The sequence below is a fragment of the Bombina bombina genome, chromosome 6 (genome assembly GCF_027579735.1).
Source record: "Bombina bombina isolate aBomBom1 chromosome 6, aBomBom1.pri, whole genome shotgun sequence".
Classification (NCBI taxonomy): Eukaryota; Metazoa; Chordata; class Amphibia; order Anura; family Bombinatoridae; genus Bombina; species Bombina bombina.
Genome location: NC_069504.1, coordinates 1,038,113,180 through 1,038,127,365, shown reverse-complemented (window position 1 = coordinate 1,038,127,365; position 14,186 = coordinate 1,038,113,180). Strand labels below are relative to the sequence as shown.

General features: G+C 39.9%; 1 protein-coding gene across 1 annotated transcript in view; it reads left to right on the top strand.

Moving 5' to 3' along the window:
* The first annotated feature begins 242 nt into the window (after positions 1-242).
* Positions 243-14,186, top strand: part of LSM11 (LSM11, U7 small nuclear RNA associated) — a 21,148-nt gene continuing 7,204 nt past the window's right edge. The window contains exons 1-3 of the mRNA XM_053718786.1: positions 243-772; positions 3,342-3,481; positions 9,180-9,263. Of these exons, the coding sequence (XP_053574761.1) occupies positions 370-772; positions 3,342-3,481; positions 9,180-9,263 (627 nt within the window). The 5' untranslated portion in view covers positions 243-369. The remainder of the gene's footprint in view (positions 773-3,341; positions 3,482-9,179; positions 9,264-14,186) is intronic.

Here is a 14,186-nt window from a genome sequence, read left to right as displayed (position 1 = left end):
AAAGAACAGAAATAAGGAGGCAGTCTGCAGAGGCTTAGATACTAAGGTAATCACAGAGGTAAAAAGTCTATTATTATAACTGTGCTGGTTATGTAAAATTATGGAATGTGTAATAAAGGGATTATCTATCTGTTTAAACAACAGAAATTCTAGAGTAGACTGTCTCTTTAAGTACAGTAATAACCTATACGAGTATCCATGTAAACGTCCCTAAGAAGATGCTTCATGCAGTGGAACTCAGCTACTGTAAAGGTCCTGATTGACAACTGTAAATCGAGTCAGTCATTGTCCAGAGTTATCTCTTTATTCATATTGCGTCGTGTTAGCGCCATCTATTGTCTAAATGTGGTATGATGGCTATGTGCTTTCATGGAGTACAACACGCGCGAGCGGGAAGTTCCGGCAAAACAGGCCGCAGCCGGGGACCACAGTGATTCCATGGCCGAAGATGAGCCTATCCCTTGCAGCAGCTTAGATGTGAGTTCAGAGCACTTTGACCCATTACTGGCACTTTATTCCCCTAAGACCCCTCTCCCGTTTCCTGAAGCACGCTGCTTTAACAACCTAGCGGAGTATGAAAGCTTTTTGCGCGGTGGAGGCCGGGCTCGGGGAGCACAGCCTGGCAGCCGCAAGAGTCGTTCTCGCAAACAGGAGCCGGACCCCGGACGTATAGAGAAACTAAAAAAACTTATGCTGCCGGTGGAAGAGGGAGCGACCCAGGTCAGACCCCGAAAGAGCAAGGTCCCCAAAAACGTGCTCACCCGCATGCCTTGTGAGTATTCAGGGCACTTGTTCGATTTAGATCCACCTTTATTAAAGTACATACGCACGTGGTTAAGGGAATACTAGCACTATATTATTCTGCTCCCCAAATTAGTGCTGTTTAAATTCTCAGCTGTGCATGTCATGTTTCCATTTGTGTGCCCGTACATACAGGCAAATGTCCAGGTTTATTGGGGGGAATCAGCCACATGCAAAAAATGGTGACGTTGTGCATTTGCAACATATACGGCACATGACTACTCTAGGGGCTAAAGTTATTTCTCTCTTGCGTGTGTGAAAGTGTGTTTTTGTATTTGTCAGTGTATTTGTGTGAACGAGTGTGTGTGAACAAGTCAGTGTATTTGTGTGCTTGTGAGTCAGTGTGTGAACGAGTGAGTGTAACTATTTGTGTGAACGACTGAGTGTATTTGTGTGTGTCAGCGTGTGAACGAGTGTCAGCGTGTGAATGACTGAGTGTATTTGTGTGTGTGAACAAGTCAGTGTATTTGTGTGCTTGTGAGTCAGCGTGTGAACAACTGAGTGTATTTGTGTGTGTCAGCGTGTGAACGACTGAGTGTATTTGTGTGTGTCAGCGTGTGAACGACTGAGTGTATTTGTGTGTGTCAGCGTGTGAACGACTGAGTGTATTTGTGTGTGTCAGCGTGTGAACGACTGAGTGTATTTGTGTGTGTCAGCGTGTGAACGACTGAGTGTATTTGTGTGTGTCAGCGTGTGAACGACTGAGTGTATTTGTGTGTGTCAGCGTGTGAACGACTGAGTGTATTTGTGTGTGTCAGCGTGTGAACGACTGAGTGTATTTGTGTGTGTCAGCGTGTGAACGACTGAGTGTATTTGTGTGTGTCAGCGTGTGAACGACTGAGTGTATTTGTGTGTGTCAGCGTGTGAACGACTGAGTGTATTTGTGTGTGTCAGCGTGTGAACGACTGAGTGTATTTGTGTGTGTCAGCGTGTGAACGACTGAGTGTATTTGTGTGTGTCAGCGTGTGAACGACTGAGTGTATTTGTGTGTGTCAGCGTGTGAACGACTGAGTGTATTTGTGTGTGTCAGCGTGTGAACGACTGAGTGTATTTGTGTGTGTCAGCGTGTGAACGACTGAGTGTATTTGTGTGTGTTAGCGTGTGAACGACTGAGTGTATTTGTGTGTGTCAGCGTGTGAACGACTGAGTGTATTTGTGTGTGTCAGCGTGTGAACGACTGAGTGTATTTGTGTGTGTCAGCGTGTGAACGACTGAGTGTATTTGTGTGTGTCAGCGTGTGAACAACTGAGTGTATTTGTGTGTGTCAGCGTGTGAATGACTGAGTGTATTTGTGTGTGTGTGTGTGAACAAGTGAGTGTATTTGTGTGTGTCAGCGTGTGAACGACTGAGTGTATTTGTGTGTGTCAGCGTGTGAACAACTGAGTGTATTTGTGTGTGTCAGCGTGTGAATGACTGAGTGTATTTGTGTGTGTGTGTGTGAACAAGTGAGTGTATTTGTGTGTGTCAGCGTGTGAATGACTGAGTGTATTTGTGTGTGTGTGTGTGAACAAGTGAGTGTATTTGTGTGTGTCAGCGTGTGAACGACTGAGTGTATTTGTGTGTGTCAGCGTGTGAACAACTGAGTGTATTTGTGTGTGTCAGCGTGTGAACAACTGAGTGTATTTGTGTGTGTCAGCGTGTGAATGACTGAGTGTATTTGTGTGTGTGTGTGTGAACAAGTGAGTGTATTTGTGTGTGTCAGCGTGTGAATGACTGAGTGTATTTGTGTGTGTGTGTGTGAACAAGTGAGTGTATTTGTGTGTGTCAGCGTGTGAACGACTGAGTGTATTTGTGTGTGTCAGCGTGTGAACAACTGAGTGTATTTGTGTGTGTCAGCGTGTGAACAACTGAGTGTATTTGTGTGTGTCAGCGTGTGAATGACTGAGTGTATTTGTGTGTGTGTGTGTGAACAAGTGAGTGTATTTGTGTGCTTGTGAGTCAGTGTGTGAACGAGTGAGTGTATTTGTGTGTGTGTCAGAGAGTAAGCCCTGTAATATCCTATATGGACAGTGTGCACAAGAATCGACCCCTAGGTGAAATATTGATGTCTATATATTACTGTACTAAACACAATTTGTCTAAACACACATGAATAATGCAGATAGTTACTTACATTTAGGTCTCATTAGCTAGACATACAATCAGAGTGCAGTATTTGTTGAATAGTCACTGGGTAGGGTTGGCTGTATAAACATACAACTCAGCTTGGTTAGTAAGTTTGCATAACATTTATATACAATCACCTGTGCGACCTGTTTAATAGAGTCCTGTGTAAATTATCACTTCCCAAGCTGTAGCCAGTTTTTTTTTTTGGCCATCCCTACCCATAGATCAATCATTGGGGATTTGTACCTGTAATGAATATAAAAGGTTGTGGGTATTACTTTAGATGGTCTGGCAAAGTTGTTAAAATAATGACAGATTTAGAAAATGTTTAGGAACAGGTAATAGAATGTAGGCAGTGAGGAAAAAAAGGATATTTATGGTTATTCCCTTTTATGACATGTTTGTTTTGTCTATTTATGTTTTTCTTTTTGTAGTGCATGAAGGCAGTCCTCTGGGTGAGCTAAATCGGTGTGTCCAGGATCGCATTCGGATTAAAGTTCATATACGTACGTTTAAGGGCTTGCGTGGTGTTTGCTCAGGTTTCATCGTCGCATTTGACAAGTTCTGGAACATGGTATATGCACTGAAAGCTGTAATATGACGCATCTGGCGACAGGTCAGGAGTTAAGGATATATACGTGCTGGAGAACAGATGGATCAAGCAAAATGATTATACAAGTGACTGCCAACTGTGCCCATGTATACGATCCTGAAACCTGGCCTGTTTTGGCTCTCTGTAGTTTGGAATTGGGATTTGACATTGTATATCTTTATTTGAAAAAGCAGGAATGTAAGCTTAGGAGCCAGCCCAGTTTTGGTTCAGCACCCTGTGTAGCGCTTGCTGATTGGTGGCTACATTTAGCCAACAATCAGCAAGCACTACCCAGGTAAAAATTTGGTTTCATATCCCTTTTAACTGCTGGGTACAAATATAGTAGCATGGTTACTATTCACCATACTCTCCTTTTTTCCTCCTGTGTCTGAAGCTCTCTTCAAATCCATTCTCTTATTTTAACCATTTAGATGTGCTGGTTAGTGAAGTTCTGCATCTTCACAATGGGCGTCTCCATCTTGGAAGTTTTAAAAATTCTTGCACCCAGTCACAGAAGCACTGCACATTCACAGATAATTCCAGTTACCTCACTAATCTGTGAAAGTGCACTGCTTCTGTCATAGAATGCAACAATGCACTACAATATGGTAACGGTCAGTATAAAGATGGAGAGCTTTATCAACTGGATTCTGTATGGGGTTAAATAAGAGAACCGCTTTAAAAAGAGCTGCAGGTAGAGGTTAGAAAACCAAAAGGATTAGTAGTAACCATGCTACTATAGTTGTGCTCATCAGTTTCACCCTTTCCCGTCGGGACTTATTTGTCTATGTTGGAACAAAGTTCCAATGTAAACAAATGAGTAAAAATTGAAATCATTAATTCGTTCGTTCATGCGATCACGTGATTTCAATGATGGGATCAGGTCAGGGGGCAGTGCTTAAGACGCTAGGCACGCCCTCCAGCCTGCAATCCCATTTAAGCTGTGGCCTCAGGACAGCCAAACGGCTAGGACATGCCATCCTAACGGCGCTAAAGCCAAGTGCAGTTAGGACGGCATGGAACGTCCTAATGGCGGGAAAGGGTTAATGTCCTTTTAAAGGAGCATTAAACACTTTGAGATGGCAATAAAAAATTATAATTTTTATATATATATATATATATATATATATATATATATATATATATATATATATATATATATATATATATATATATATGTCTGCAATATATTTTCATTATTTATTTTGTCCCCTTTTCCTGTAATTCCATTCTGAAATTGTGAGCTTTTCAGTTCCTGTTAGAAATGGAAGTGCAGAACACTATATATTCCACACAGCCATTGGCTGCTGGCAACAGCAGAGAAGGTACCCTAAGTTAAAACATGGCATCTCCGATTGTTTTATAGAAACTAAAACATTCTACTTATTTTGGTAATATTTAAACAGTTAATTAAACTTTAAAAAACACATCTACATGTTATTCATAGACTAATCTTTTCATTGAATGCATCATTCTGCATTTATTTATGGTTTAATGTCCCTTTAAGCATAGGTTGCTGTAAACTGCTGCAATAACTAGAAACAATAGTTGTTAATCTGATAGTGGGTAAAGTGATGTTAGATTTGTTTATAGCTGCTGTCAAGCTGAATCTAAACATCTCACATTCAGAAGGCTGCTGTATTAGTCTGCTGGGTATATTGTAGGTTTTAAGCACCCATATTTATACACTTACCTGCCACTTTATTAGGAGCACCTGTTCAATTGCTTGGTAACACAAATTGCTAATCAGCCAATCACATGGCAGCAACTGAAGCATTTAGGCATCTAGACATGGTGATAACGACTTGCTGAAGTTCAAAGCAAGCATAAGAAAGGGGATTTAAGTGACTTTGAATGTGGCATGGTTGTTGGTGCCAGACGGGCTGGTCAGAGTATTTAAAAAAAACTGCTGATCTACTGGGATTTTCACACACAACCATCTCTAGGGTTTGCAGAGAATGGTCCGAAAAAGAGAAAATATCCAGTGAGTGCCAGTTGTGTGGACGAAAACGCCTTGTTGAGGTCAGAGGAGAATGGTCAGACTGGTTTGAGATGATAGAAAGGCAAAAGTAACTCAAATAACCACTCGTTAAAACCAAGGTATGCAGAATACTATCTCTGAACGCACAACACGTCGAACCTTGAAGCAGATGGGCTACAGAAGCAGAAGACCACACCGGGTGCCACTCCTGTCAGCTAAGAACAGGAAACTGAGGCTACAATTCGCACAGGCTCACCAAAATTGGACAATAGAAGATTGGAAAAATGTTGCCTGGTCTGATGAGTCTTGATTTCAGCTGCAACATTCAGATGGTAGGGTCAGAATTTGGCGTAAACAACATGAAAGCATGGATCCATCCTGCCTTGTATCGATGGTTCAGGCTGGTGGTGAAATGGTGTGGGAGATATTTTCTTGGCACATCTTAGGCCCCTTAGTACCAATTGAGCATCATTTAAACGCCATGTCCTACCTGAATATTGTTGCTAACCATGTCCATCCCTTTATGACTACAGTGTACCCATATTCTGATGGCTACTTCCAGCAGGGTAATGCACCATGTCACAAAGCTCAAATCATCTCAAACTGGTTTCTTGAACATGACAATGAGTTCACTGTACTCCAATGGCCTCCACAGTCACCAGATCTCAATCCAATAGAGCACCTTTGGGATGTGGTGGAACGGGAGATTCGCATCATGGATGTGCAGCCGACAAATCTGCAGCAACTGCGTGATGCTATCAATGCCAAAATGTCTGAGGAATGTTTCCAACACATTGTTGAATCTATGCCACAAAGAATTAAGGCAGTTCTGAAAACAATTCAGAGCGCTCTGAATTTTTGTTTATATAAGACTTGAGGAGCATATCCTATTTCCTATTTCAAGTCTTGTATAAAAAAAATTCAGAGCGCTCTGAATTTTATATTGACATTTTATACTTGGAAAATAATGGTGAAGAAGTGTTCCAGCAGCCAAATCCGCTAATCTACCTATCCCATAGGTCACTGGGAAGCATGTGACCACAACACACACAGGACCGACCACCCCCCTTGTTCACAAACTGAACGCTGCAGGAGAGGCAAAAATACCACTGTTTTTATATTTTTTATAAATCGGATCATATCAGGACTGAAGGACAGTCAAAATCCTGAGCTAAACCTCCAATCCCACAAGTTGGGATTAGTGACTGTGTTCATATACTACACACTTTTTTGTACATTTAGTGTGTTTAGTGCAGCAGAATTAATATCAGTTTATTTTCATTTTAAACATGAGATGCAATTACTTTGCTACATCTTCCCTTTTTTTAGATATCACCAATTTAGACTTTACTGTTAACCAGCGGTGGTTTAGTTATATTATTATTGTTACTATTAGTAACTGGTTATAATAAACTGAATTGTTCTTTTTATACAAACTATCTTTGTTGATTTTGTATATTGCTGCTGTTTTTAGCGCACTCTTATTTATAGCTGCCTTCATATGGTAAGGGAGCACTAATTGTGCTCCATTATCATATGAAGCCAGATTGCTGATCGTTACAAACAGTGACATTGTCTTTGTCACTGTCTATAACAATCTTTGTAGTAAGGCTGATGGAAGGAAGGAGGGATGCAGGTGGGCAGCCCATCGAGGGAGCGGTGGGTCCCTACACTACGGCAAAAAATGTTTGTCAGGGGAGAGGGAGGGATGGGTCCCTGCACTAGGGCAGGGAAGGTGGGACCATACACTACAGAAAAAAAGATCTCTTATAGGGGAAGGTGGGGAGAGTGAAGTGGGTCCTAAAATACACACAAAAAAATAAAAAAAATAATTATATATTATATATATATATATATATATATATATATATATATATATATATATATATATATATATAAAACACGGAAGGTGAACTGCACTCTCATACCGGACCGGGTACACATCTTATGACCCTGCAACATGCCCAGCCCTGGGTGCCACTGGCACTCGCAGGAAGCTGTGCTGTCCCCAGAGCCACAAGCAGTTAACCCCAGACAGGTCTGGGTGCAAGAACCATAGGGAAAATTACAAAACAAATTAATACAACACACAGAGAAAACCCAGCACTCACTTACAAGCTCTCAGCTAAGATTTAAAAGCAAAACTGGAAAGGTTAGTCACCGCATCTGGCCAAATGGGACAAGCTCAGGTACCACGTCATCTTAGCTGAGAGCTTGTAAGTGAGTGCTGGGTTTTCTCTGTGTGTTGTATTAATTTGTTTTGTAATTTTCCCTATGGTTCTTGCACCCAGACCTGTCTGGGGTTAACTGCTTGTGGCTCTGGGGACAGCACAGCTTCCTGTGAGTGCCAGTGGCACCCAGGGCTGGGCATGTTGCAGGGTCATAAGATGTGTACCCGGTCCGGTATGAGAGTGCAGTTCCCTTCCGTGTTTTGTATATGTCTAGGGTGATTACATATTCCTGTGCACCCTTTTTTTGTTTTCAGTTTGTTTGGATTTGAAAGCTTGCATTGTGTGGCTGTTATAGGGTCTCAGGTATTTGGAAAGGACCTTGACGTGGTACCTGAGCTTGTCCCATTTGGCCAGATGCGGTGACTAACCTTTCCAGTTTTGCTTTTAAATCTTAGCTGAGAGCTTGTAAGTGAGTGCTGGGTTTTCTCTGTGTGTTATATATATATATATATATATATATATATATATATATATATATATATATATATATATATATATATATATATATATATATATATATACACACACATTATAGCAAATAAATAAATAATAAACAAAATACTGAAAGTTCTTACTGGAAGACTGGCTGCCAATAACAAAGATGGCGAAAATCAGTGGGCGGGTTAGAGAGCTCCCTACACTACAGAAAATAAAAATACTTAAATATAAAAAAAATAAAAAATAAATAGCCCTAAACCACATACTGTGTAAATAATTTCAGTGACAAATCCAAAGTTAGCAAAAAAAAGTTAACAATTTTATTTTATATGATCGTATATGCGACCAAATAGTGGCATCAAATATAGCAAAATGGACCTAGATTAATACCTTGGGTTGTCTACTCTTAAAAAATATATAGTTTTATAGGTAAATCAAAAAACAAAAAAAACTGTCTGTTTAAACTAACTAATAGCAAAAATGCTCAAAATTCTCGGGTACTTTGGGCGTTTTTCTCTGGAATTCACGGTAGCAAAGGGGTTAAATACAGGTACACAAAGCATATATGCATATGCTTTTAGCACAGTTAAATCCACCATAGTAACAATTGTGACACATGAAGTAGCTTTTTTGTTACCGCATGTGTATTGCAAAAATGATTCCTTTCAAAACTGAAATGCATTCATGTGCATCTCAATTTTAAGTTGTTTTTTTTTGTGTCCCTTTAATAAAATAGGATGTGTTAATGAAGATGATAGAGATTATATTATATAAGATTGCCTCAATTTATAATAAAAAAATGTCTCTGCTTTTGGAATATCCCATGATTTAAACTGTACTGATGTTTGTGCAGCTTTTGACAAGGGGTTCACACTGCATTTTTGTTCACCTCAAGGGCTGGTGAATACATTTTAACACATTTATCTATATACTGTAATGTTTCATTGTATGTATTCTTTAGTCCAATACGTTACCATGTATGGAAAAAGCTCTACTGGTCATTGCTTGTTTTTTTTGTTTGTTTTTCTAGGCTATGGTCGATGTAGATGAAACGTACAGAAAACCAGTACTTGGAAAGGCATTTTATAATGAGCAACAGCTTACTCTGAACCAGGTAATGTACACTGATTTTCCTCTGTATCAGAATATTTAGGTATTTTCATTTTTCTGGAGTGTTCATATTCTGGGATCCATTCATATTTTACTGCTGCAACCTGTCCAGATGTGAAATTGCTAATGCTTGTATAAACCTTGTAACATTTGGGGAAATTAACACCTTATTATTTATTAGGATACATGAAATGGGTTGGCAAAACTATATGATGTTTAGCAGTTGAGAGGAAGATTATATATGTGTAGGAGCAGGTTTCCTTCACCATTTTATCTGGGTGCATCAGTTGGATATATCAGAATTTGTAGAATTGGTAAAGTATAGTAGTGTAGTGTTTGACAAACTCGGGCTCCACAGGTGCCTTAAATTGGGTTCTGGCACCCTGGTTTTGATAGACCAAACACCCATGGGTGCCCCCCTGTAAGCCTAGTTGGCCGCTGCAAGCCGCACATAGAATACAGCCGCACCGGGCTAAATTTTTTCTAGGCCATGCAGAGGTATTTGGGAGGAGGGATTCAGTGGGCGCGGCAGTGCTTACAGTCTCACATCGCACTGCAAAGTGTGGTAGCTCAAACAATTGTGATACTGCCGGTTGACTGGATGGCTTACATTGGCATACAGCACCACATTGCGCTTACTGTCCCATTACCTCTCCTTGTTGCACTATTTCCTCCTGGTCTGCACCTTCACATTCAACACTGGTGCACTCTTATTTACTTCTGTAGGGCAGCAGTGATGGCACATTCAGGAGGCCTTTCTGGGGCCCATGTTGTGGACTGCCTGTGCATTGCCTTTATACATATTTTAGCAGTTTGCTAACTGGCTTATGCCGCCAATGGTTATAGTATAGAGTTGCGGCCATCCTACTTCTTCTTCAGCTTTGTCAGACTCTGCCTTAGTGAGCTAATTGTTCTTAATTGCCGCTTGTGCATGGTACATCCGGGGTGCAGGAATTTATGCAGCAGATGTGCATCCTTAGTTGCAGTATTAAATACACAGTACCTTGGCTTAGGTGTGTGCTAGAAGTGCTTTGAATGGAATAGTTATGGACTGTTCCATCCATATATGCTACACATACTAAAGGCATAAAACAGAATCTGCTGCGTGCAGATATTGTCTCAGTGCTTTTGTACCATGTGCTAGGCTTTAGAATAAATGTGAGCAAGTGTTTAGCAGGGTAAGTGATCAAATCTATAAATGCACACAGAGAATAGGAAAGAGGTGCAAAAGAGGAGAAACTCTGGCCTAGATTTAGAGTTTGGCGGTAGCCGTGAAAACCAGCGTTAGAGGCCGATTGAAGTCTTCATCCAAGCGGCATCCATCTGGAGCGAAGCGGCAGCATCCTGAAGACCTCCACCGCGGAACATCCATCCTGGCCGACGACTGAACGACGAATGACGGTTCCTTTAAATTACGTCATCCAAGATGGCGTCCCTCGAATTCCGATTGGCTGATAGGATTCTATCAGCCAATCGGAATAGAATGCAAGCTCAATCTGATTGGCTGATTGGATCAGCCAATCGGATTGAACTTGATTCTGATTGGCTGATTCCATCAGCCAATCAGAATATTCCTACCTTAATTCCGATTGGCTGATAGAATCCTATCAGCCAATCGGAATTCGAGGGACGCCATCTTGGATGACGTCATTTAAAGGAATCGTCGTTCAGTCGTCGGCCAGGATGGATGTTCCGCGGTGGAGGTCTTCAGGATGCTGCCGCTTCGCTCCGGATGGATGCCGCTTGGATGAAGACTTCAATCGGATGGAAGACCTCTTCTGGCCCGCTTGGATGAAGACTTCAGCCGGATCATGGACCTCTTCAGCCCCCCGCTTGGGCTTGGATCAGGACATCGGAGGAGCTCTTCTGGACCGATCGGTGAACCTGGTATGGTGAAGACAAGGTAGGATGATCTTCAGGGGCTTAGTGTTACGTTTATTTAAGGGGGGTTTGGGTTAGATTAGGGGTATGTGGGTGGTGGGTTGTAATGTTGGGGGGCTTGGGTATTGTATGTTTTTTTTTACAGGCAAAAGAGCTGTATTTATTGGGGCATGCCCCGCAAAGGGCCCTGTTCAGGGCTGGTAAGGTAAAAGAGCTTTGAACTTTAGTAATTTAGAATAGGGTAGGGCATTTTTTTATTTTGGGGGGCTTTATTTTATTAGGGGGCTTAGAGTAGGTGTAATTAGCTTAAAATTGTTGTAATATTTTTCTTATGTTTGTAAATATTTTTTTATTTTTTGTAACTTAGTTCTTTTTTATTTTTTGTACTTTAGCTAGTTTATTTAATTGTATTTATTTGTAGGAATTGTATTTAATTAATTTATTGATAGTGTAGTGTTAGGTTAATTATAGGTAATTGTAGGTAGTTTATTTAATTAATTTATTGATAGTCTAGTGTTAGGTTTATTTGTAACTTAGGTTAGGATTTCTTTTACAGGTAAATTTGTAATTATTTTAACTATTTTAGCTATTAAATAGTTCTTAACTATTTAATAGCTATTGTACCTGGTTAAAATAATTACAAAGTTACCTGTAAAATAAATATAAATCCTAAAATAGCTATAATATAATTATAATTTATATTGTAGCTATATAAGGATTTATTTTACAGGTAAGTATTTAGCTTTAAATAGGAATAATTTATTTAATAAGAGTTAATTAATTTCGTTAGATTTAAATTATATTTAACTTAGGGGGGTGTTAGTATTAGGGTTAGACTTAGCTTTAGGGGTTAATACATTTATTAGAATAGCGGCGAGATTCGGTCGGCAGATTAGGGGTTAATAATTGAAGTTAGGTGTCGGCGATGTTAGGGAGGGCAGATTAGGGGTTAATACTATTTATGATAGGGTTAGTGAGGCTGATTAGGGGTTAATAACTTTATTATAGTAGCGCTCAGGTCCGGTCGGCAGATTAGGGGTTAATAAGTGTAGGCAGGTGGAGGCGACGTTGTGGGGGGCAGATTAGGGGTTAATAAATATAATATAGGGGTCGGCGATGTTAGGGCAGCAGATTAGGGGTACATAGGGATAATGTAAGTAGCGGCGGTTTACGGAGCGGCAGATTAGGGGTTAATAATAATATGCAGGGGTCAGCGATAGCGGGGGCGGCAGATTAGGGGTTAATAAGTGTAAGGTTAGGGGTGTTTAGACTCGGGGTACATGTTAGAGTGTTAAGTGCAGACGTAGGAAGGGTTACCGCATAGCAAACAATGGGGCTGCGTTAGGAGCTGAACGCAGCTTTTTTGCAGGTGTTTGGTTTTTTTTTCAGCTCAAACAGCCCCATTGTTTCCTATGGGGGAATCGTGCACGAGCACGTTTTTGAGGCTGGCCGCGTCCGTAAGCAACTCTGGTATCGAGAGTTGAAGCTGCGTTAAAAATGCTCTACGCTCCTTTTTTGGAGCCTAACGCAGCCTTTATGTGGACTCTCGATACCAGAGTTATTTTTATGGTGCGGCCAGAAAAAAGGCCTCTGTGTTTTAAGGGTGATGAGGCAGAATGATATTGCAGGATGAGAAACTGGAGCCACTCAAATATAGAGGTCTGTATTGTGGTTGTACAATCCTGAACTAACCCATTTAAAAAAGAAAAATAGGTTAGTTGATAAAAACTCAAGTAACAACCATGAACCAGGTCTGTCCGCTTACAGTCCCACTGAATGTTTATGATCGTATTAGCAAATTGATGTGTGTATGTACAATATATGTATGTGTGTGTGTGTGTGTGTGTGTATATGTATGTATGTATATGTGTGTGTGTGTGTGTGTGTGTGTATATGTATATATATATATATATATATATATATATATATATATATATATATATATATATATATATATATATATATATATATATATATATATATATATATATATATATATATATATATATATATATATATATATATATATATAATTTAGGGATATACCGAAAGTTCGGCCGCAGAAAGAAATTTCTTTTGTTTTTTTTGCCTGTTATTTTTGGTAAAATTATTGTGTAGCATGTTTCAAATTTGATGCTAGCCTAGAGCTGCTGTTTAAGTTTATTACTTGACTTACTGTTCTGCATATAATGAGTTTTCTAGGACTGTAATTGGTAAAAAAAAACCTGTTAAATAGTAAAAAAAACCAAACTGTTAAATATGATTATGTTACATAGAACTAAATGAAAAATAATACAGTATATTGATATTTTATAATTGTTTTAAGTAGGGATGCACCAAAATTTTGGTCGCAGAAACATTTTGGCCGAAAATGGCATTATTTTTTGCCTTTTTTTTTTTTTTCTTGGTAAAATTGTGTAGCATATTATTGTTTTAAGATATTTTTGTCCAATTTTAGTGTGTTACTTTCAATAAAAGTGCGAGTTTTTTTATTGGCTCTAATTATGCAAAAAAAAAAAAATTTTTTGTAAAAATAAAATACATTTTCGGTATCCATTTCGGTTTTCGGCCAAGTGCATCCTGGATTTTCGGATTCGGTCCAGAATTTATATATATACACACACAGAAAAAGTCCAAGAGAAAATTACAAAACAAATTAATACAACACACAGAAAAAGTCCAACACTCACAAGCTCTCGGCTAAGATTAAAAGCAAAAATGGAAGGGTTAGTTACCGTATTTGGTCAAAGGGGACAAGCCCAGGTACTACAACAAGGTCCCTTCCAAAAACCTGGGACCCTAAAACAGAAACACAATGCAAGCTCTCAATCCAACAAACTGGGAACAAGTGAAGGGTGCACAGGCTTATGTAATCACCCCAGACATATAGAAAACACGGAAGGGGGCTGCACTCTCAGATCGGACCAGGTACACATCCCATGACCCTGCAACATGCTCAGCCCTGGGTGCTCACTGGCACTCACAGGAAGCTGTGCTGTCCCCAGAGTCACAGGTAGTTAACCCCAGACAGGTCTGGGTGCAAGAA